Genomic DNA, 23151 nt, shown 5'->3' with positions numbered 1-23151 from the left:
GTCTTCACCAGGGCCCCTCGGAGGGGTGGGTTGAGTTTCCCTTCCCGCCCCGAGAAGAGCCCCAGCAGTGAAGACCTCTGGAACCCAGCCACAGCCATGCTCAAGGCCCCTCTCCACAGGCTTGGATGAGCTTCTTGCATCAAGGAACTGGCAAAGGAAACCAGATGGGCTGAGATCTCTAAGCCTGCTCTGATCGGGACTGGGCCTCTTCCACCAAGACCCCCATTTTCCAGTAGCTAGGCGGTCACACCCAGGGACTACCCCCGGTGCCGTGTAATCCCATCAATAGCTAACATCCAGAGACTATAAAACCAAGCTCCCAGAAGAGAACTATGCAGAGTCTCTTGCCTCTGCGCCCGGCTGTCTTCACCAAGGCCCCTCAGAGGACATCTTATAGCCTAGTTCTCCCTCTCGGAGAACCTGGCAAGCTACGGAGAGTTTCCTGCCCGCATGGGAGAGCCTGGCAAGCTCCCTGTGGCATATTCATATGCCAAAACCAGTAACGATAATGGGTCTCATTCCCCTGACCCTGAAAGAGCCTCTAATGTGGCACCATTGGGAAGGACAAGTAAAGAGAGGCTGCTAAAATCTCAAAGCTAGGATGAATGGAGACATTACTGAGACCACTCGAGAAAATCAATGATCAACAGGATGATGATGCTGCTGATAAAGATAAGATATATATATATATATATACATACACATATATTTGTGGTATATTTTATATGCCATAAACAGTAACAACAAGTCTCACAATGGAGATGTTACTGGTGTCCACTCGAGCAAAGCAATGAGCAATGGGATGACAGTGATACAGTGATATGTATATATATGTATATATATATACATATATATATATGCGTGCCATAACAAACATAAATAGAAAGACTAATAGATTTCTCAATAGTCAATGACTGCATGCATTGAGACCTAAGCTTGAATCCTGGTACAACGTGGCTTCTCTCAGCACCAGCTAACTGACAACACTCTTGTTAGCTAAACACTGAGTCATCTGTCCCAATGCTAAGTACACCAGAATTGACCCCAAGGCCCTCTGAGTATGGTTTGGAAATATTCCCTCAAGAAAATAACAAGTAGATATACAGTATAACTGGAATATTAAAATTTCAAGGGGGTGATTGCAGAGAATATCTAAAATATATTGGAGAAGAAGAGGATACAAAATAAATAAGTTTGAGAATAACATTGTAAACCCTGTGTAAAAACTGTTACCTAAAACTCTGCCTTTCAGTAGAGAGTGAAACAGCATCTGACCTTTCCTGTTGGACTGCATTTGCTTTGTATTGTCTGGCTCTTCCAACTTCTTCCCAGCTGGCTCAGTTTTTGTTTGAAAAACTACAAGTACTGCCCTTTCTTGTCTGAAAACACAAGGAATATCACCAGAATAAAGATCTCTGTATATAACCCATAGCAAAATAGCACCAAGAAGATCCAGTTTTCTGGATAGTTCTTTTTTATTTCCTATAGGTTCTTTATGAAGAGAAACACTGCAGCAGAAACTAGGTGCTAGTTTATGTGGAAGACAATGAAAGTAGCCAAGTCACATTCTGCATTATCTACATTGTCTACATTGCCAAGAAAAAAGGAGGGAACTAAGAAAATAACTTTATGTTGCATGCGTAATTCACCAGAATTATATGAGAAATTTTTAATTAACTGCACAAACAAAATTAACTGTAAAAATAAAACTGTATGGCTAAAAATGATCAAGATGATCACATCTATGTCACATATATCTTGCCACCACAGCAAAAAGAATTAATGACAAATTTTTCACTCCAGTTCAATAACAAGCATGAAGTTTTAATTTTCAGTATGAATATTGTATTCCTCAATCTTATTCATAAAACAGCAAACAATAAAATCATAAATATGATTTATGATGATGATAATGATGATGATGATGTGATCTACTTCTCAAAAGGGAATAATAGTCATCCTCGTGAAAAATTAGGTCTCATATTTTAATTTTGCTTGGAGCCCCAAGTGGTATTCCACTGGCCTTGTTATTTCTTTAATTATAGCAACTGCTACCCAACCCCACCATTTCACCACTGACCCCACCTCTGCTTGTCTCATAAACATACACAACTATAATCATATGTACCATGCTTATCACGTGGAAAACACTGAGATGAGATATTCATACTCAACAACCACTTGGTGAAAAGCTGGAGAAAATAAACATAGTTTATCCTAAACTCATATAATTATTTTTATATTAGAGGCAAGACAGTAAGATCCTTCCCAAATAGAAAAGAAGAAAGAAAAAGAAGCACAGAATATAAAAAGAACATCAACAAAAGAAGTGCATAAAAGCCTCCATATCCTTTGGCTGATGCCTGGTCTAACAGGAAGCAAAAGATCTTCACTGAGCGTTCAGCATAATAGAATTTCTTAATTGGTATTACTGATATAAGGGAACAGGAAAATACTTAAAACACCAGCTGGGGAAGTTTCTATTTTTTTTTGTTTTGATTTGTTTGTTTAATTTTGCAGAGCTGGAGCTATAGCACAGCAAGTAGGGTGTTTGCCTTGCACGCAGCCAACCCAGGTTCGATTCCTCTACCTCTCTGGGAGAGATGGCAAGCTACCCTTGGCATACTCGATATGCCAAAAACAGTAACAAGTCTCACAATGGAGATGTTACTGGTGCCTGCTCAAGCAGATTGATGAGCAAAGGGATGACAGTGACAGAAGTACAGTGACATAGTATCTGGGCATGTAGCTACATTAGTAAAGGGCTTGTGAAAAGTAGTATGATCAGAAGTCCTAAGAGTGATAAATACTAACCCTAGTTTTATACTAATTTCTATGAAGTTAAAACACCATCCTGATCCAGTAGCATATTGATTTCCTGTTGCTACTGCAATAAAATCACATACTAATGGATTGAAACAAAAAAAAATTATAATCCTACAGTTCCGGAGATCAGACTCTGAAAATCTGACCTAGAACTGGAGAAGGACATAGCAACTTCCTTACTTGCTTCAGTAAAACAAATATAACTACAGAGTAAAAGAGAAACTTCATAAAAATTTACAAAGTTCCAAGGGCTTCAGTGATCTAGAGTATGTCAAGATATCTTGTCTAAAATGCCATCAGAATGGTATGACTTTTAGAGGACCTAGAAGAAAATATATTTCAGTTCTTACTGATAACTTTTAGAATATGCCTACATTCCTTGACTCATTTATTCTCTGACCCATGAAGAAGGATTACTGTAGGAAGGGCCAAGTGGAAGCTGCTGGAACTGTCATTTCACTGCCATATATAAACAGAAAAGTAATAGTACACCCTTGGGCAAGCACAGAGGTGAATAACATTATATAACACATGAAAAAATGTAAACTGCCAATTTCCTCTCCTATAATTAAGTTAACCTATATGATAGGCTCCAGAAGATTATGGGTTAATTTCAACTGTTCCTTCAAGTGACAATATGAACAATACAGCCCTTATAACTAGGGCTGCTAATCTGAGGAATATTCCTCCTTAAACCAAATTAATAAGAACCATTTAAGAGTGTTTACCTACAGCTAAAAAAGTCTTCTGTATATTGTTATTTATTTATTTTAGATTTGCGTCCATTTTCTGAATCTCTATTATAGTTTAGAGTCTTCAAGAAATTTTTTGATCATCTTGATATTTCATCTTGATATCTCACACATGACACTGATGACAGTAAGCTAATTGTATCTGGAGAAGAACATAGTAACTTCCTTACATGCTTTAGTAAATCAAATACCATTACAGAGTAAAAGAGAAATTTCATAAAAATTTACAAAATTCTGGACCCTGTGCGCCTAAAGACTTCGATTCCAGAGATGTAACACATTCGGGCATCCAGCGCAGCATCCGATAGCGATGCACTGGGACACTGAACTGGGCTACAACTCTGTGCTGCCAGGGGGTGGATTTTTTTCCTCCCCACCCTGTCTTCCTGCACGGAAAGCAGCGGGCTGGCCGCACCCATGTGGCAGGCGCCATCTTCTGTGACTCCAAACCCACAGGTATTCGGTTTTTACTTTTGGGGCTCCCAGGAACTCATGGGAAGGGGGCGTAACCGGCACGCCCTAGGCCCAGATAAATCCGGAGCCGCTGAGCGCGAATCGGACACTCTGCGCCTAACGACTTTGAATTCAGAGACTTCTTACAGAAATGCACTGGGACTGTGAGCTGGGCTATGTAATTTCTGGCAGAATTTTCCCTGGACTCTATACAGAAATCCAAAACCACGCGGACGCAACTTAACACTTACAATTGTCAGCAATGTGACACGGTTCCATTTGAACAGGTCTGACTTGGGGGGGAAACTCCAAATAATAACAGTAAGTTTTTGTTGAAATATTGAAGGTTTTTAATGTAGCAGCCACCTCTCTGAACTGTGAACTAAGCAAAAGCCCCACGCTGGCTGACCCGGAGTGGCGTACACCATACTATGAGGCACAGGAAGGGGGATGAGGGGGAAAAAGAAAAAAAAAAGGGAAAAGGAAAAAGGAAAAAAGAGAGAGAGAGAGAGAGAGAGAGAGAGAGTTATGTACTTGTAGCAGTGGGGCTACATATCTCTCCATTTCCAGCAATGAAAAACTAATTATCAAATGTAGTAGGTTTTGTGTTGAATTATGGAATGTAATCAAGGTAAAGAAAAAATGAAGTGAAATTCATTAGTTATACAGTAGGGGGTAGGGGCTGGGGGCGGGGGGTATACTGGGGTTTCTGGTGGTGGAATATGGGCACTGGTGAAGGGATGGGTGTTTGAATATTGTATAACTGACATATAAACCTGAGAACTATGTAACTTTCCACATGGTGATTTAATAAAAAGTTCAAAAAAAATTTACAAAATTCCAAGGGATTCAGTGGTCTAAAGTATGTCAAGATATCTTTTCACTGAAAGATAAACCTCTATACATGTCTTCAAATTCTTTGGATTTGGGAGGCAAACCAAGGTTGGAATGTTTTTCTTTGTTTTGTTTAATCCATTTTATTTTATCAATAAACTAAAAGGCTCTGTTTTGAATGGAACTTAGAGCAATAGGGGACTTCTTAGGACTATAGTACAAGCAGCCATGATACTAGGATCTTAACAATCTTGCAGTCACAATAATTATTAGAGTATTTGTGATAGTCAAAGATACTGTAGAAAGATCCTGACAAACCCTAATAGAAAATTCAGAGGCTATGCCTAGGATATTGAGAATAGCTATTCCCTACTAACAATACATTTTTTACTGATTTATAATTAAATAACCCTAAATTTAGGCTGGCTACAACAGATCAGTGTTAGAGCCATCCCAACAGCCAGTGACAACAACATGAAAATTCTGTTTTTCTACAGGATCCTGTTAGTGTCTAAAACCCTGATCATAGAACACCTACTGTATTGATTTTCTAGGACTACTATAACTAAGTAACAATAGCTATGGGGTTAAAATTATAGAAATGTGCTGTCTCATAGCTCTGGAGGCCGGAAGTGTGGAATCAAGGTATCAGCAGGGTTGATTTTTTTCTGAGAGCTGTCAGGGGATCTGTTATAGACTTTTCTCCGTGACTTGTGGATCACTGTCTGCTCCCTGTGTCTCTTCACATCACTTCTCTTTGCATGTCTGTCACTGTGTACATATTTCTCATCTGTGCACAAATACCAGCCATATTTGACTAAATCCATCTCAATGACTTATTAACTTCTCTACTTCTGCAAAGATTTGTCACCAAGTAAAGTGACATTTTGAAATACTTAAGATTCAGATATCCATTTTTGTGGTTTTTTTTTGAGAAGACACAATTCAACCCATGACATTAAATAGCTATACAATCTGAGATAACCATAAAGAACAGGTGCAAGCAAAATGTATGAGCTGAGAAATTAAACCCTATAGTTCTTTTTGCCACCAGTTCAATGTCTCTACCCCAACACATGCCTTCATGGGAGTTCTCATCAGGAAACAGTCAGGAGGGGAGTGTCTGCCCATGCAAAGAAGCTTTCACATGTCATAAGTGAATACATGTTGATACAACCCTTCTCAAGTATTTCAGGCATCTTAAAATACAGTAGAAAACTCAATCTCCCTAATTGAACTCTGTGTAGTACAATATTTTGCAAGGAAACAGAGATGGCCTGGAGTGATGGAGCCAGAGAGGGGGATGGAGGGTTGGACCAGAAGAGCCACTGCAGTAACTAGAGATATTTCCAGATAAACTGGGCTTATCGTCATTTCACAAAATAACTGATGTTATTTGTGGTTGAACTGATTTTATCAATCAGAATTATCAAAGTGTGTTGGATTCAATAGAATGGGTGCAGGTTTCAAACGATATCACTAACTTTTTAAAGTTTTACCTGAAAAAGAGTCAGTGCAGCAATTTAATCAGCTGAGTTCATTTCATCAAGAAGTTAAGACAAAACGCTTGAAAAGTAGAAAAGATGAAAACACAAAGACTCTGGTAGAAAACATAATCAGTACTAGTTTTTCATAGTGATAAGATTTTTAACAGCAGTTAAAGTTATACAAAAATAATGTCATCCCCTCTTATATTGAAATCAGAAAGAACTATCAAATCAAATACAGTCCTTGGAAGTAACTAATAAAAATGGGCATGTTGTTGAAATAACTGGAAATAAGACTATCAGCACTGAGTTCACTGCTACAATTGTTATGCAGAGTAAAAATGTATTCAGAAATCTGCACTTTACTGATGGTTACATCAAGCTGAGAAAGCAATGTTGAGATCACAAAGGTAAATACTTGAAAACTTTCTAAAACAACAGGAAATTAGGTAGTTTACAGGAAATGCATAACAATGATGAATAAAAAACTGTGATAGCAGTCCATTTTTCAAAATGATTTTTGCATCATTTATAAAATATTTGAGTATTTTAATTATAAACTTTTATTGAAAGCAATCTATAGGCTTTAAAATAATGATCACAAGACATTTATGTTTGAATGTTTCTTAAAATGTAATGAATACCAAGGGTGTACATTTTTATATGTTGGACATATATGTTTATATGAATATATATGTTTAACTTGTGATTTTTAGGACATAGCTTTTAAAGAACGTATATATTCAGAAAATATATATCTTTTCATATTTTAAAGGATTGCAAATAAAAGTGTTCATAACAAAAGAAGCTCTACCACAAGGAAGAAAAAAATTATAAAATTTGAACAACTTGACCTTAAGAATTCTATAAACTCAAAATTAATGTAGGGACATGTAGGATAACATGGGCTTGTCTTTTCCAGCTTGCCACAGGAAGCTTAGGTTTATTAGGTTACTCCAATCACAGTGCTCCCAAACCTTTGTGTTTCTTTCCTTGTGCTCTGTTGACTTGTAAATGTTGTTATTCTTTTCCCCTTAAGTCTTTTGCATAGTTAATTCAGAGCAAAGTCCTTTGCATCATTTATAAAATATTTGAGTATTTTAATTACAAACTTTATGGGCATAAGAAGTCTTATGGGCATAAGAAGACCATTAATGCTATGCTTTTGTAACTTGGGAGTTAATTGACTCCAGATAATATTACCTCTGGGGCATCTGTTCTCTCAACTTAAGCCTTAGTTGCCCTAACTTCCTAGCACCCCCAAAAGCAAGGTCCTAACAAGGGACTGGGTGGACCCAGGGCAAGCGGTGAGCTATGTGCTACCCTAGCATCAAGATGGGCCTGGCCAAAGTGCCATAATGCTCAACTAAAAGTTAAGAGCATGGTCATGGACAAATTCTGTCATGATCCAAAAAGTAATAACTAGATTCGGACCCTGCTAGGGTTAGGAACGATTAATCTGGCCTGAGCACTGTAGTCTGAGTCTATGGCAAGATGTTCCCAGGAGAGCTGCCCAACAAGCCTCAACATATCTCCTACTGTGTCCATACAAAAATAACCAATCACTGTCACTGTCATCCCCTAGCTCATCAATTTGCTCGAGTGGGCACCAATAACACTTCCATTGTAAAACTTGTTACTGTTTTTGGCTTATCGAATACACCAGGAGCAGCTTGTTAGGCTCTGCCTGTGGGGCAGGATACTCTTCGTAGCTTGCTGGGCTCTCCGAGGGGGGCGGAAGAATCAAATCTGCATGCAAGGTCGGCTGCATGCAAGGCAAACTCCCTACCCGCTGTGCTATCGCTCCAACCCGGGTTCAAACCTTAGTACCAAAAAATAAAAAAGCAAGAGGAAAAGTCATTGCAGCGCTATCAAGCAGGAGCACTAGCATTAGGGTGGGCAAGTTTCAGGCAGGGCTGCCTCAAGTTCTACAAAATGGCAGGTACTAAAGTTAAAAGGTTAATTTAGCAATTCCGACTAAAAGAGAAGCCTTATGGAAGCACTACAATATGTCTCCTGAGAGGCTAGAGATGTGGCTGGCTCTTTGGCTGGCTCTTTGGCAGAGGATACACTTCACACAAAGTTCATGTTAAATCCTCAGCAACACACACTCATGCACACAAACACACATGTAAATATACTCCCAAACTGCTATATTTTGTTCACAGAAACAAACAAAGGGAAATGAGATACATTATACAAATTAAAATTAATCTGAAAGACAGGCATAATAAATACCTGCATATTATTAAAAAAACAGAAGATCAATGATCACATATTAGGATGTTAATTAAGACATTAATTAAGTTATTGGACTAAGGAGAAGAGTAACACCCCTAGGTGGTCTGATGGGCAGTCAGGAAGGGCTTTCTTATGTTGATTTTACTACTGGGCTGGGTGTAGCATTGGCCCAGAGTGCTAGGTGTGGAGAGATTAGAGGTGGAGACACCAGAGAGTTGGAGAGAGACTAGAGAGAGAGCAGGGCAGCAAGATGGAGCACGAAGAGATGAGCGGGAGAGACAGAGGAGATGGGAATGAGGGGCAGTATGAGACTCGAATGAGGGGCTCAGAGAGACTGGAAAAGGCACATGGGTAAAATGAAATAAATAGCAACTAATCAACCACCCGGTTTGGCCCTCATTTCCTCCTTCATCTGCCCCTTGGTGCGAGCCGTCCTGGCTGCCAGAGACCACCCAACCCAGGGGGAGAGGGGGAAAGCCATCAGGGCCTTCCCTAGTTCTAGCCGCCCGGAGATTATACAGGGACAGTTGTGGAGGATTATGGGCACTTTAATGGTGGTGAATGTAGCAATTTTTTTATGTCAATACCATAAATTTTAACACTATTGTAACTCCTAAATTAAATAAAAAATAAAAGTGTTATACTGAATATAAGAAAAAACTCTTTTTACTTCTCATTTCTAAGAGGAAATGAGGACAGGATGTGTTAATAAAAAGAGTAGATGCTGGGACCAAAGATATAGTTCAGGAGTTAAGGAGCTTGCCATGCATGTAACTGACCACAACTTGATATTCAGTACCACATAAGGCCCACTGAGTACTGTCAGGAGAGATACTTGAGCACAGAATCCAGAGTAAGTGCTGAGCACCACTGGTTGTGTCCCAACAAACAAAAAACAGACAATAGGATATATATCAGTGTGTACAATGCTATTCAAATATCAGTTAAACTATATATAATGCTGCTTCTTATACTCAAGATAGAATTTAACACTTTTGAAGTAACTAGAAAATAAAACATTTATAACTTCAGTTAGCTTAATTTATTTATTGCGGGCCAACCCCTGACAGTGCATGGAGGACCAGATGGTGTCAGCAATTGAACCTGAGGCTCTCACAGGCAAATTTTCTGATTAGCCTTGCACTAAAAGAAAAATAACGGTCTGCTATATGATCTAGCTATTCATCGATGTGGCTAATGTTTCTTAAGGACTTGGAAAAAAGTCAAGACCAGTGAGAAAAAGATCAAGGTTGGGGAAGATGTGTAGAGGGGGAAAATTTTCCCTTACATTGGCACAAAGCCAAAGATATTTATGTCTCAGGGAATCCCTTCCTGTAGAGAAAAGGATTATTGGGATGTAAGCCAACCTGTCCTCAGCTTCCCCAAGGCTGTCTGAAAGTTCACACTTATCATATAGCCATGTGAGTTAAACGGAGGTTTAACTATATGACTTCGTTTCTCAAGACTAAGTTCACTTGTGGCTTCTCTCTCACACTGCTGAGTATACAAAATAGTGAGAACAGAGGCTAAAACTAAGTCCCAACACAGTGCCATTTCCATTAGTTCTTGATATGAAGGCCTCATCACTGCTCCAATTCACAGGCAGCATTTACACTAAAAAATGGACTTGAAAGAGGGAGGGGGGATGGATTAGCTCCTGGTGAAGGCAAGCTTTGGAGTGGCAAAACGAAGGCAGCAATAAAGAGAATAAAGAAAAGATAAACAGGAAAGTAAGTTTTGATGAAAAGTGACACCTTTAATGAAGATTATTGTCATCAGAAAAAATGGAGGGTGAAGATTGATTAAAAAAATGAAAAAGTCAGTTTGAGCCTCTGGAGGGATGTGGTGAATATACATATGAATCTGAACCAAGTGGTGGTTAAGGGAGAGAAGATTATTGAGTTCAGAAGCAAAATCTAGATTGGAGATACAGAATGAAATTTCGAAATTACTCATAATGGTACAGCAATACCCACTAGGCACTGCATTTGTAGTATTTTTAACTCTAACCATGGAGAAAACAGCTCTGGTTTCAACTACGGTGAACAAGATGAAGAGGTGCTTTAGGAGGAAGAAGTATTAGCCCTCAAGACAGGAAGTAATTATAGACAAGTTGCACAGGGAAATGTTTCTGTGTACTTTATGCTGAGAGTACCAAATGTGCAGCCGTCATCTGTTGTTCCACTTCTCTATCTCCATATCTAACAGGTACTACTTTGAGTTACTTCTTTTTGCGGAGTTGGTGGAAAAAATGAACGAGTGACGAAGGAACCAATCACTGGGCATGAAATGATCGAGAGGAAAGAGAAGCTACACCTGATCTTAGGATCTTTGGCAAACTCTCTTTCCACTGTTGAGATGAGAGCAGTTGTTAAGAACGGGGACTAGGAATTCAGGCTCCACAACTTCCCAAGCTGTGACTTGGTCAAGTTACTTATCTATGTGCGCCCAGGCTGCGTCCCTGCAAAATAAAGAGTAAATCACTAGAGCACCCCGTGGTGGTGTTGGGGGAAAGGGGATGTAAGTTCCAATGTAACTGTTAGCGTTATTTATTTGGGGCATCTGGGTAAGAAGGTAAGTCTGCAAGAGAGGTCACAAATTCCCTGCGGTGAATGCAAGTCCAAATACTCAGTGTTTAGAGTTATTCATCAGAGAACAGCCAGTCCCCCAGCCCCGCCCTTTCTGTCTTGCCTTTCCAGTCAGCATTAGACTCCCCCTCCCCTTCAGTGTGCTTACCACTGGCACAGACCAGTGGCCCGGGTTTTAGTTGTCCTGCCACTCGGGCTCTGTGTGAGTTTGCAGCACCGCGTACCCTCTCTGGGCTCGGATCCCTGGACTCTCCACGCAAGGTTTGGGGAGCCCGGCGCCCAGGTCCGTACGGGTGCTTGTGTGTTGGGGTGGGGGGCGTCTTGGGAGAGGGAAGTGAGAGCCGGCCGGTCCCAGCTGGGCGTTCGTCCCTCCCCCTCGCGCCCCGCGCTCGCCCCGCATCCAGCACGGCCAAGGGGAGGCGCCTCCCCGGCGCTCTGCGGGGTGCCAGTGCCCGGCGCCGGGCGCGCCTCGTCCGGTGCCGCCACCCCGCAGCCTGCCCGTCGCCCCCTGTGCGGCGCGGGCTGGACTCTCGGTCAATGTTTAACTTGGGGCCGGACTCGAGAGCCGCGAGCTACTCGGCCGCGGGGAGCAGAGGGGCTGGACGCGCGTCCCGGCGGCTCGCCTGATTCCTGCCCTCGCTCGTCCCCGGGAAGCTCCGTTACGCAGAGACTCGAGCCATGAAGGTGAGTGGCGCGCCCAGGGTCGAGGTATAGGTGCCCGGGAACAACCTCTCCCGGCGGGGTCCCGCGGCTCCAATAGCGAGCGGCGCTCCGGCCACCCTCTGACAGATGAAGGGACCTCCCTGAGCTCTCGGTTCGCCCTTACACCCGAGGGCTTCCGCCAGAATCCGGGCACTGAGTTTTGGAGGGTTTTGAGAGACACCCAAAAAACGTATAGCCGAAACCCAACTTGGAGTTGGGTGTTCAGGTGTAGACAAGCTGACGCTGCGTGCTCAAGAGAGCAGGAGCTGAAAGCGACCGCACTTTCCAGCCTCTGCCCTTCTTCCAGTGCTCACCCATCAGCTAATCCCGCTGCTTGGGGGCAGCCCAGGTTCCGACCCTCGCACCCAAACCCAAACGGGACCCCCAGAACTGTTTAGTAACTGGGCCTGATTTGACTTCTTGCAGACAGTGTGGAAGGTGCTCTTGGGACTGCTGTCGGTGGCCGCGATCGTCACTGTCATCACTGTTCCTGTTGTCCTGCTGAACAAAGGTAGTACCTCCGGGACAGGTGAGAAATGTAAGAGAATTGGAGACAGGGTCGGGTTCCACTTTGCCACACTGAAAAGAAGAGGTTTGTTGTTGTTGTTTTCCCTGGGAGCGTGGACAAAAGCAGCAGGTTACAACTGACAGAGGCTTGTTGGCATTGTGCTGCTTCTACTTTAATGACTAGATTCACTTTCTTGGGTCTCTCTGTTTAGGTTACTAGTACTTTCGGAAATTGGGGGAAAGGCATTTCTTTTTTCCCTTTAACTTAATTGTTGTTTAAGTTAAATTGGCGGGCGGGAGTAGTGCATGTGGTGTGTTCTTCAAAGGAAAAGAGATATTTAAAGATCCAAAAAAGCAGTATAGATGTCATATGTGAAGAGGGGAGAAAACAAGTAAGCACCAAGATATGGTTTTGAGAGGACAGTGCACAGCAAAGCCAGGTTATTTGCTTCTGGAATGAGTAAAATCTGTCAATTGGATAGATGGGAAGGGAAGTAACTATTTCACTATTTCACCACTCCGGGGGTAAACACTGCAGAGTGGGGGGTACCAAACTGGAGATCATGTTAATATCCAGTGGAAGAAGGGGGGAAATCAGAGGTGCTTTGGTGCATTCTTTCCTTGAAGGGCACCTTCATTTCTTTTAGCTTACCACTTGTTCTGATCTAGTCCTAGTTTTCACTGTAAAATATTCCTATACTGGAATACATGCTTTTGGTTGTAGATACATGCGAACAAAGAGTTTAGGTCCCTCTTGCCTCTATTTTCCTTTAAAATATTTGCCTTTATTTCAATATTACTTCTCTAGCCAATGAAAGCTGTTCTATCCAGGTTAAATAACTTGAGTATACTAATCTCTCAATAATGATGTTTAGTTTCTTAAGAAAGCAATGGCTGTGACTAGGGTTAAGAGCATGCCTTGCATCAGGCCCATCCTGGTTCTATCTCCGACACCACATGATCTCCAGAGAGTACTGTCAGTTGTAGCACTGAAGGGCCTCAGCATCACCAGGAGTCCTGATCCACAGGAAAGAAAGCAGTGACTACCAAAATTTTAGACTGTTAGATGACAAATAAGTTCAGTCTATATTTTATTTAGTATTGTCATGAACTATTAAAACTGTCTTCACAAAGTGACATTTTATATTTTGAAACAACTATATGAATGCATAGCTTTATTTTGAGAGAAGGGTCGGCCATTCATACAGTCAGTGGTCACATGTCTTACATTATGTTCCAGATGCTGCTTTAAATACAAAGATCAAAATTTATAAATATAAAGGTCTCTGACCTTAGGAAGTGTGTAGCCTCATGGGAAAGAGATACGACACAAACAAAACAAAACAAAAGAAAAAAAAAGAAAAGAAAGAGCAAAACAAATAACCCCTCAAAGTAACCTGGATAACTTGTTGGTCTCCAAAATATCACTGAAGAACCACAATGTAATGTGTGGGATAAATTGGAATGTTCAGGACCAGTGGTGATAAGGTACAGGATTTAAGATCTTGAATGCAACTTACTCTGATTTTGACTCCAGGGTCCCTGGAGCACCACAGGGAAGTCGCCCCAAACACAGAGCCAGGGATAGCTCCTGAGTATCACTGGGTGTGGTACAACAGCTCCACCCAAAAGAAATAAACTGTATCTGTCATAATTTCTCCTAAGGACATCTGGAAAGAACATTGTCCTTTGATCAATTGCTTGAAATGGACATTGCCAGCTCTCTGAATCACTCAGCTACATTCTATGGCCTTTGGTCAAGGCAACTACAGAGATTGGGTTTTGCTGGGTAAAGCATACAGACTAGAGACAGACTGTCATCTCCCATAAGTAGTACCCACTCTACTCTTAAATGAAATTTGAATAGATATTTCAGGAATGTCCTTTGGGGACAGGAAGATAGTACAGGAATTAGGATATATGCAAGACCTTAGTTTGATTCCTAGTCTCATGAGCCCCTCCCCAACCCAGCATCATTAGGTAGAGCCCTGGAGGCTCCGAATAGTATCAGGCGTGACCCATGTTGTCCCTGGCACTGCAGAACCCAAGAAGCACCACATCCTCGCCCAGACACTGAACCATGGCAGAGCTCACAGAAAATGTGTGTGGAGGATGAGGGGGGGCAAATAGTCTTTGGATGGAAATTTATGTCATTATGTCATTTATGTCATCTGTATAATCTAGCTAATATTCTACCTAGCTCTTATGATTCAGTAAGAGTAAATAAAGATGTCTAAGCGAACATCTCTCCCTGTGAGTTAGAAGGGTCACTTCTGGTCCAGTCAGGGGGAAATTCTCACAGGAGGCTCTTCTGTGTGGAAACTGGAAGCATTAATATCGATTTTTAGAGATAAGACTTTTCACAAAGATAGAAGTGGCTCCTGTGTTAGCACACAGACACAAGCTTATAGTCGTTGTCTGGGGTGACAAAAGGAGTCTCAGCAAGAAGGGAGGGTGTGGAGCAGGAAAAGAAATTTCACTTCAACCTGCAAATGATGGAAACCCACTGGGGGAAAATATGCATCCAAACTGTTGGGCATAGCATCAGGAAGGTGGGTTGGAAGGGGACAAAACTGAAGAGATAGGCAAAGGAAGTATCCCAGGAGATGAATGGGACGGAGCAGAATATAGAGACTATAATAGCTACTCCGAAATATGAGTAATTAGACTTTGGTCATTGGAAAGCAAGAAAAGAGAGTGTAGCTTCAAATGGCTTTTGGGCAATTGGGGATAGATGTGATTTCACTGTGTGCTTTATCATATTTCCACTCCAGGTTATTTTTATCTTCCCCCATTTCCTGATTGATATGTATGTAGATTTGTGGAAGAAAGGGAACTGATCTTGTGTCAACAATGCTGTGTCATGAGGGACACAGATAAATGCTCAGAGATACAATATTTTTACTAAATCAGCGAAACTATTCCTGGTTTGTACCATAGTAAAGGAAAGCATTCTGAACAAGAATCTGAATTATTACCCAAAAATATTCCCCATATCTTCAACCTAAATTCACGGCCAAAAATATAGCAGGAAGGAAAAAAGAAAGAGTATATGGGAGAGAGGACATGCAAGTGGAAAGAAAAATAAAGGGGGGGGAAGGGAAGGAAGCAAGATTTTGATAGAAGAACAAAACAAGGTCTAGATTATGAGAACACTAAAGACATAAACAATCAAAAGTAAGGAGGAAGATAAAGCAAATGCAAGTTCATACCCCAAGAATATAGTTTATTAGTTTTTGTGTTTAGTTTTTATATTTCCATACAAAATGTTGACTTTCGCTTTAGCGGTACTAGAGAATTAAACACACCCAGATCAAGGTGAGGTGTGAGGGACTGTGTGTGTGAGGGACAAAGAAAAACTTCCAATACTACTATTGTATTTTTAAGAAAAAACTTCTCTTTTAGAAAGAGAAACTTTCATTTAAAAAGTCTCAGAAATTATGCATTTCACCAGCCATAATTCATATAATATGCCCAGTTTTATACATGAAGTAAATGATTTTTTTTGTTTCAAATATCCTACTTGGAATAAGATATTATAAAAGCATATTGCATAAGCGTTTCCAAAACAAATCAGTGAAATGTATAAAAGCACATATTTCCAATCAATTGTAAAAACCTTCATGCATTAGTGGTAATAAACACTTCTCACTCAGTATTTGTGATTTATTTCTCTATTATCATTTATGTTGAATTTGTTTTTTTTAAAAACTAATATTTAGAATAGCATATTTTGCTCTCTGTAGGGAGATATTTGAACAAAAAAAAATAGACCCACCTCAATTTACCAGTATAATGTTTGCAAAGATTGGATATAATTTAATGTACTTATTCTTAATTTAACTTTTATTGAGGTAATATTGGTTTATAGACAATAAAAACATATCTTAGGTCTAAATATATCTCACACCATGCCCAACAACAAAGTTATTAGCTGACTTTGTAAAGTATTTGGCAAATAGTTTTATTATTTCATTTTGTTATCAATCATATAGTTTTCTTATTGAGTTTTATTATGTAGAAATATATATGTTCTTTTGTTGGTTGTCTTTTTCACTTGCCTTAGTAAGTTTCCTCAACACCTTCTTTCAATGCATAGGAAATGCTTACCAATCTTTCAGTAATGAAAGAAAACTCAAAAGTGAAGAAGACAAGAATAACCAGGGAAGGAAAAGATAACATCTCTGAGGTTTGCCTGTGGAGGTTCAGGATCTAGTCCAGGTTTAAAAGCACAGAAATGGGTCTGAATGAAAGCTTTGTGTATTTCTGAGGACAATTTCTAAACACTGTGCACTATAAAAGCTTCAGTTGACTCCAGCTAGCTCAGTTAACTGTTGTCAACTTTAATTGAGTGCTCATGAAGTCAGTGGATTGGTCTTTTCAGGCCAACTATTTTGAACTTGGACTCCCTAGTATTTGGGAATAAACTTCTTTATCCTAAACATCTTGCCTCTCATCTTGAAAGGAATCAGAGTGAAAAAGGGAAAGCTGTTTGCTCAATTGATGGCTAGAGAAATGTAGCATAAAGAGACTGTTTAGAATTGTATCTGTGTGCTTGAAATTTTATAACATAAAAAAGTGAGATCTATGGAGGGTGCGAGTACATGTACATTTGGAACCACCCTATATTGAAAGAAAAGCTATGCAAAATGTAATAATGGCTAACAGGTGTTCATTCACTCTGTGCCAGAAATTAGTCTAAAGACTTTCAACATATAACTGGCTTTGTCTTTTGAGAGGATTAATATTTATATCCTCATTTTCCAGAATATTTGCAGAAACTTTGAGAGGTTGCTTTAGTTATTCATTACGTAGCGAATCACTCCAAACCTTGAAACAATAAGCATTTACTATCCCCCAGTTTCTCTCAGTCAGGAAATTGATGGTTGCTTAGCTATGTGGTGTGGGGCTCAATCTCATAAGACTGCAGTCAAGATTTCATCTGGAAGATATGTTTCCAAATTTTTATCATTGCTGTGAAACTTCAGAGGCCAGAAGTTTCACCAGGTGGACCTTCTCATAGGGTACCAATACAGCTAGCTTCCTCTGAATGAAGAACCCAAAAGAGCAACCAAGTAGGAAGCTGCAGTGCCTTTGAGAATAAGTCTCAGAAGAAATTGTCATTACTTCCGCTTGATTCTATTGTTCATACTGATCAACCCTGACACGGTAAGGAAGCACTCATATTCAAAGGGAAGCGTGGAGGTGGAGACCTTTGGGTGCCATCTTGGAGACTGGCTACAGTGAAAGTTAAGGAACTGGAGCTGAAGTTACAACTAAGTTGGGATTCACATTCTTACAAAAATGACTGAAACTGGTGCTCTTAACTTAAATTCCAAATCATTCTGTTAGCTTGTGATAAAGTATACATTTAATATGGCCATATTAGCACGTGTTGCAACATTCCAACTATATTTCTATATTATTATAACTCTGACTGTTAATCCTTGTCTGCTAAGTGTCCTCAGGCAAAGCACCATCCAGTGGTGTCTGTTACTATGAATAGCTGTAGATAGACAAGTTCTAACCCAGACTGACTTCTCATACTTTTGACTGATTTTATTTGATATATTCATTAGTAGTAGGTCTCTATTGACCACTTACACTCAATGATAGTGTTTTCTTTTTAAAGCATGTTACATTATTTCATTTTATCTTTATAGTAAATGCATGTCAGAGAAAATCATTAGTATGTTGATTTTTTCACACTAGATAAACTGAGACACAGACGTGTAGGGCTTTGTAAAAAAGTACCAAAGCGGCCAGAGAGACAGTACAGAAGGTAAGGTGCTTGCCTTTCATGCAGTTGACTGGAGTTCAATCCTAGGCATCCCATATGGTCCCCCAAGTCCACCAGTATTGATACCTGAGTGAAGAGCTGGGAGTAAGCCCTAAGCACTGCCAAGTGTGACCCAGAACAAACAAATAAGAGTACTAGAAATAAGGAATCTAAATCTATTCCCTTCTGCTTTCTCCTAGGTCTCTTGACTCATATAAATAACTTTTCAAGAATAACTTTGGCTGGCTACTTTTTAAGTTAATGATTAATCATTGCTTATGGCTTGGTACTAATCCTTTCACTGTATCTTAGGGCCTTGTAATATTTTTACCTTTAGTCTTCACAGCTTTATTATTTTCTCCCAAAGAGGTGGCGTCCCACATGCTTTGAGTAAACTGAAACCATAAAATAAGAACGTCAGAGTTAGCTGTGTTAGTTCAGCTAAGCACTGCATTTGAAGTTTTATTTTATACTTCAAATCTGTGACTTCCCAGGAAGCATATTTAAATTGCATGGCAACTTATTTGATCTGATTAACCATACACATTTAAGTGCACTTATCTTCATTGCTTATTTCAATGTGGGTGCAAGTAGACCCTTGATCTTAGGTCACACATTTCAGCATTTAAAACCAAAAAAAAAAAAAAAGACATAGTTAAAGGCAGAACCAACGACAGCAGGGACATTGTTCCTGGTACCTGGACCATGTTGACTCCAGATAAAACAAAAGAGGGAGTTGCTGGCAGAAGGAGTGAGTGAGAACTTGCCGCCAAACCTTCTTTGATTTAATATTTGCCCAAAATAGGTGGCCATTGTAGCCTTAACATCATCTCCAAGGGTCTGTGACTTCTTTATCTTGTTTTCCTCAGTAACCATGTGGTAGGCCTGGTCTATGAGTTCAAAGATGGTTCCTATTTCCCCACTATTTTCCTTTTACTCCATGCATGAAACTCTTTTAGTGTAGATTTAGAACCTCTTTAGGGCTTATATCCTTTAGTAATCAGACACACTATTTACTCACTGGCATGTTGTTGAATGTTTACTGTATGGCAGTTGCTGTGGGTACAAGCGATCTGACCCTGAATAATAGTATCAATGGGCCTGCTACTATGGGACTTTCCATTCCATACGTGGCAGGTAGTAGGCATGCACGTGAGCAATTTCAGATAATAATACAAGCCAGGATAAAATGAAGTGTGAGCTAGAGCAGTATTTCTCCACCAGTTTCCCGCCAGGGACCCTTCTGATTTTGTTTCCTTCCTCTGAACCCATGTCTAACCATTTCAGCCCCTAATGTCATGTGTATACATATATAAATATATATGTATGTATATATATTATATATAAAATGAAATTATTTTCGAGGTTAGACATGCGGAAACATGAAGATGGCAGGAAGATAGAGTGACAGAGAAAAAGCTTTAAGCCACTGTATGGTTGAAGTAGTGAATTTTCTTTATTATCATGGCTATATTCTTCTCATATGAGTAAACCTGGAGTGGTGCCTTTGGCCTAAGTCCCCTAAGATCCTACTAAATCCACATGTCCTTCCCAAAGAAGAGCTCTGATGGACCTTTTGTATCATGCACACAGAATACCTTTGTCACCACAGGTTCTCTCATTCAGTAAATGTTGCTTGAAAATTTTCTATATGCCAGGTACTTTGTTAGTCACTTCATAAGAGGTATAAAAGAGATAGATATGACCCTTGTCCTCAAATAATTTACAATATTAAAGGAAACATAAACATTAACTCTTATAAAAAGAGCTAAGTGCTCTCTGAGTGAATGATCAAAGTACTATGCAAGCACTAAAGATCACATAATAAATGCTGCTCTGAGAAGACTCCATAGAAACAAATCAAGCATAAAGTGTTAATAATTAAGAGGTATCAGAAGAATCCTTTGAATCTTGGAGTCATCATACTGTCTCCCAGACATTCAACCACATTTTTGGTTAAAAATTCCTAGCCAGGGGCTGGAGCAATAACACAGCGGGTAGGGCGTTTGCCTTACACGCGGCCAACCTGGGTTCAATTCCCAGCATCCCATATGGTCCCCTGAGCACCGCCAGAGGTGGTTCCTGAGTGCAGAGCCAGGAGTAACCCCTGTGCATCTCCAGGTGTGACCCAAAAAAAAAAAAAGCAAAAAAAAAAATTCCTAGCCACCTGATTCTACATAAAGGTTGTGTCAGAATGTTTTTTACTGAAAGTAAAAGCTGGTCAAAAATTATCGTAAGCTATAAGGCTTTAACTTTGTTATTATTATCATGTTATATATTGTGAAATATAGAAGTTATGCCATTTTAAGCTGTGTTATTGTAGTGACTCAACAACATTCTCAAGCACTCTGGCTCTATCTCTCTTCCTTGCCATTCACAGACTTTCTGTTTGTTTTGTTTTGTTCTAACTTGTCCCCCTATAGATTAATACCTAATTTACTTAATTCAAAGCCTGTGGATAATACTGGCTCTCATTTTACTCTGTTCTGTAAGAAAAGAAACAATTTTTCCAAATTCCCCTAACCCAGAGCATTTCCTTCCTGTTTCATTGTCCAAAATTTTGCCACCTATCTATTTCTAAATTAATTCATAGTAGGAGGAATGAACTACAAACTTTTAGTAAAAACTCAACTTTCTGGAATGAGAAGGAAGCTTCTTCCTCACTATGTGTGTGGAAGGGGGAAATAAATTTGAATAGAAAGTTTTAAAATAAAGAAATGGGGAAATATATGGAAACTTAGCACATATACTAAGCCCACTTTTCAAAAGTTGGAGATAAACCAATTTGGTTTTATGAAAGGGTCTATTTGCTATTTTATTTGCTAATGTAAACATATATACAGGAACTCAAATGATAGTACAGTGGGTGGGTGTTTGTCTTACACCTGGCCAACCCAGGTTTGATCCCTGGCACCCGATATGGTCCCCTAAGTCTGCTAAAAGTGATCCCTGAGTGCAGAGCAGGAGAAAGCCCTGAACACCACAGAGTATAACCCAAAACCAAATAAAAACAAGCAAACAAAAATATATAAAGGAATTTAACTTAAAAAAAATGCAGAAATCAGGTAGGTAATAAGAGTAAGAGAACATACCTGGAATGTACTAGGCCCATGTATAACTCTAGCAGCACATGTTCCCCGATGAGCACTGCCAGTGCATAACAGGCAGGTCTACATTATCTGGCAGTGTAAGCCCAGGAGTGGCACTTGATCCCCCATTCCTACTTGGGAGGCACTGACTAGCTAATGACAAATGAAAATAACATTCAGACGTTGGCTTATCAACATACTTTGTAGAAGCAACACAGAGCCTGAACTATGAATATGGCTCATCTCCATATTCTGTAAATTTTTCTTTGCTTAGGGCCTTTACGATAATACAGCATGTCGGCCACTTTCCTCACACATGACCAACCGGGGTTAGATCTGCAGCACCCTGTATGGTCCCGTGAGTCCTGCCAGGAGTGATCCCTGAGTGCAGAGCCAAGAGTAAGCCCTGAGCACTGCCAGGTGTGGCCCCAAAATAAAACAAAAAAAAATTTAATTATTTTAAAAATTTGTGTGAAAATAACTGAATAATAATATTGTATAAGTTTCAAGTGTATGTCCTCATAAATTACCATCTGCATAACCGCATTGTATTTACCACTAAAAATCTATTCTTTCACCAAAAATGGATAATTTTATATTATTGACCCATCTCCATAACATTCTTTTTTTTTTAAAAAAAAAAGAGGGGAACAGGAAGAAGAGCTCATGTGGTAGAACTAGAATCAAGTGTCCTAGCATGAGAGAGGTTCTGAGTCCTGTCCCCAGTACAGAACACTGCTGTAAGTGGCCCTGGTGGTTCTGAAAATTCCCTGGTTAAGCAGTGCAACACCTTTGGGCTGGACACTGAGTCCCCAGGTCCACACGACAGGGAAGGAATGAAGGGAGAGGGGGGAGGGAGGAAGGAAGGAAGGAAGGAAGGAAGGAAGGAAGGAAGGAAGGAAGGAAGGAAGGAAGGAAGGAAGGAAGGAAGGAAGGAAGGAAGGAAGGAAGGAAGGAAGGAAGGAAGGAAGGAAGGAAGGAAGCTTTCTGAACTTCACATCTCAGTTAATCTTCATACCTTTCAATACTTTCTTTATAAAACTCTTCACAAAATTGACTGCTGTCTGCAAATTCTCTGCTCTCTGTCAAACTCACTACATTAAGACTTTTCCCCTTTGTGCTACTAAAATGGCCAAAGTTCCTACCCTCTGTGTTGCTAAATTTCAGAGCTCAGTTCAACCCCCAAGTCCTTGTTATCTGGTTGTTTTTATCTCCCTCCCTCTGTTTCCACTCTCTCCTACTTCTTCCTTCTACCTCACCTTTCATTCTCCTGAGGAAATTCAGCTAGTGTCTGACTTCCCACCCACGGATGACTGCTGACTTCTGTTTTGGGACTTTTTCAACTCTTTCTACTAGATAATCTTGCCCACTCCCACAAATTAAATTCCTTTACTTTTATCTCTAACATTTCTACCTGACAGCTTCCAGGTTTATTTCTCCAGTTTAGATCTAGTTTTACTGTTTTTCTTTCGGTGGGAGTGGGGTGAGAGATTAAGCCTATATTTCATAGTACTCAGAGGTTACTCCTATAGTGGTGCTCTGGAGTTTTTTATGGTGGTGCTCAGAGGCCCATGTGGTGCCAATGATGAAACTTGCATTTCCAGCTTACCAGACACCCACAAAAGCCTTTTGAGTCATCCCCTTGATCCCAGACCTAATTTTTGAGCAAATCTGTGCACATATGCAGCCACTAAAGTAGGCAATTCCATTTGAATGTATTACTGACATCTCCAAAACTCTTTATCCACCAAATCTAGTCCTCCCTTAGCACATCTTGTCTCAGAAAATAGTGATTCCATTTGCGAGGTCAAAATCCTTTCAGTGTCCCTTTATTCTTGTTCACACTCAATTAAATGGTCAACAACCCTACTTTCTACCTTCAAGTTCTTCCAG

At 40.1% G+C, this 23151-nt stretch overlaps 1 protein-coding gene across 1 annotated transcript in view; it reads left to right on the top strand.

The window, feature by feature from the left end:
* Positions 1-11624: 11624 nt before the first annotated feature.
* Positions 11625-23151, top strand: part of DPP4 (dipeptidyl peptidase 4) — an 89090-nt gene continuing 77563 nt past the window's right edge. The window contains exons 1-2 of the mRNA XM_055123296.1: positions 11625-11865; positions 12310-12412. Of these exons, the coding sequence (XP_054979271.1) occupies positions 11860-11865; positions 12310-12412 (109 nt within the window). The 5' untranslated portion in view covers positions 11625-11859. The remainder of the gene's footprint in view (positions 11866-12309; positions 12413-23151) is intronic.

The sequence above is a fragment of the Sorex araneus genome, chromosome X (genome assembly GCF_027595985.1).
Source record: "Sorex araneus isolate mSorAra2 chromosome X, mSorAra2.pri, whole genome shotgun sequence".
NCBI lineage: Eukaryota > Metazoa > Chordata > Mammalia > Eulipotyphla > Soricidae > Sorex > Sorex araneus.
This window is presented reverse-complemented; position numbering and strand designations above follow the sequence as displayed.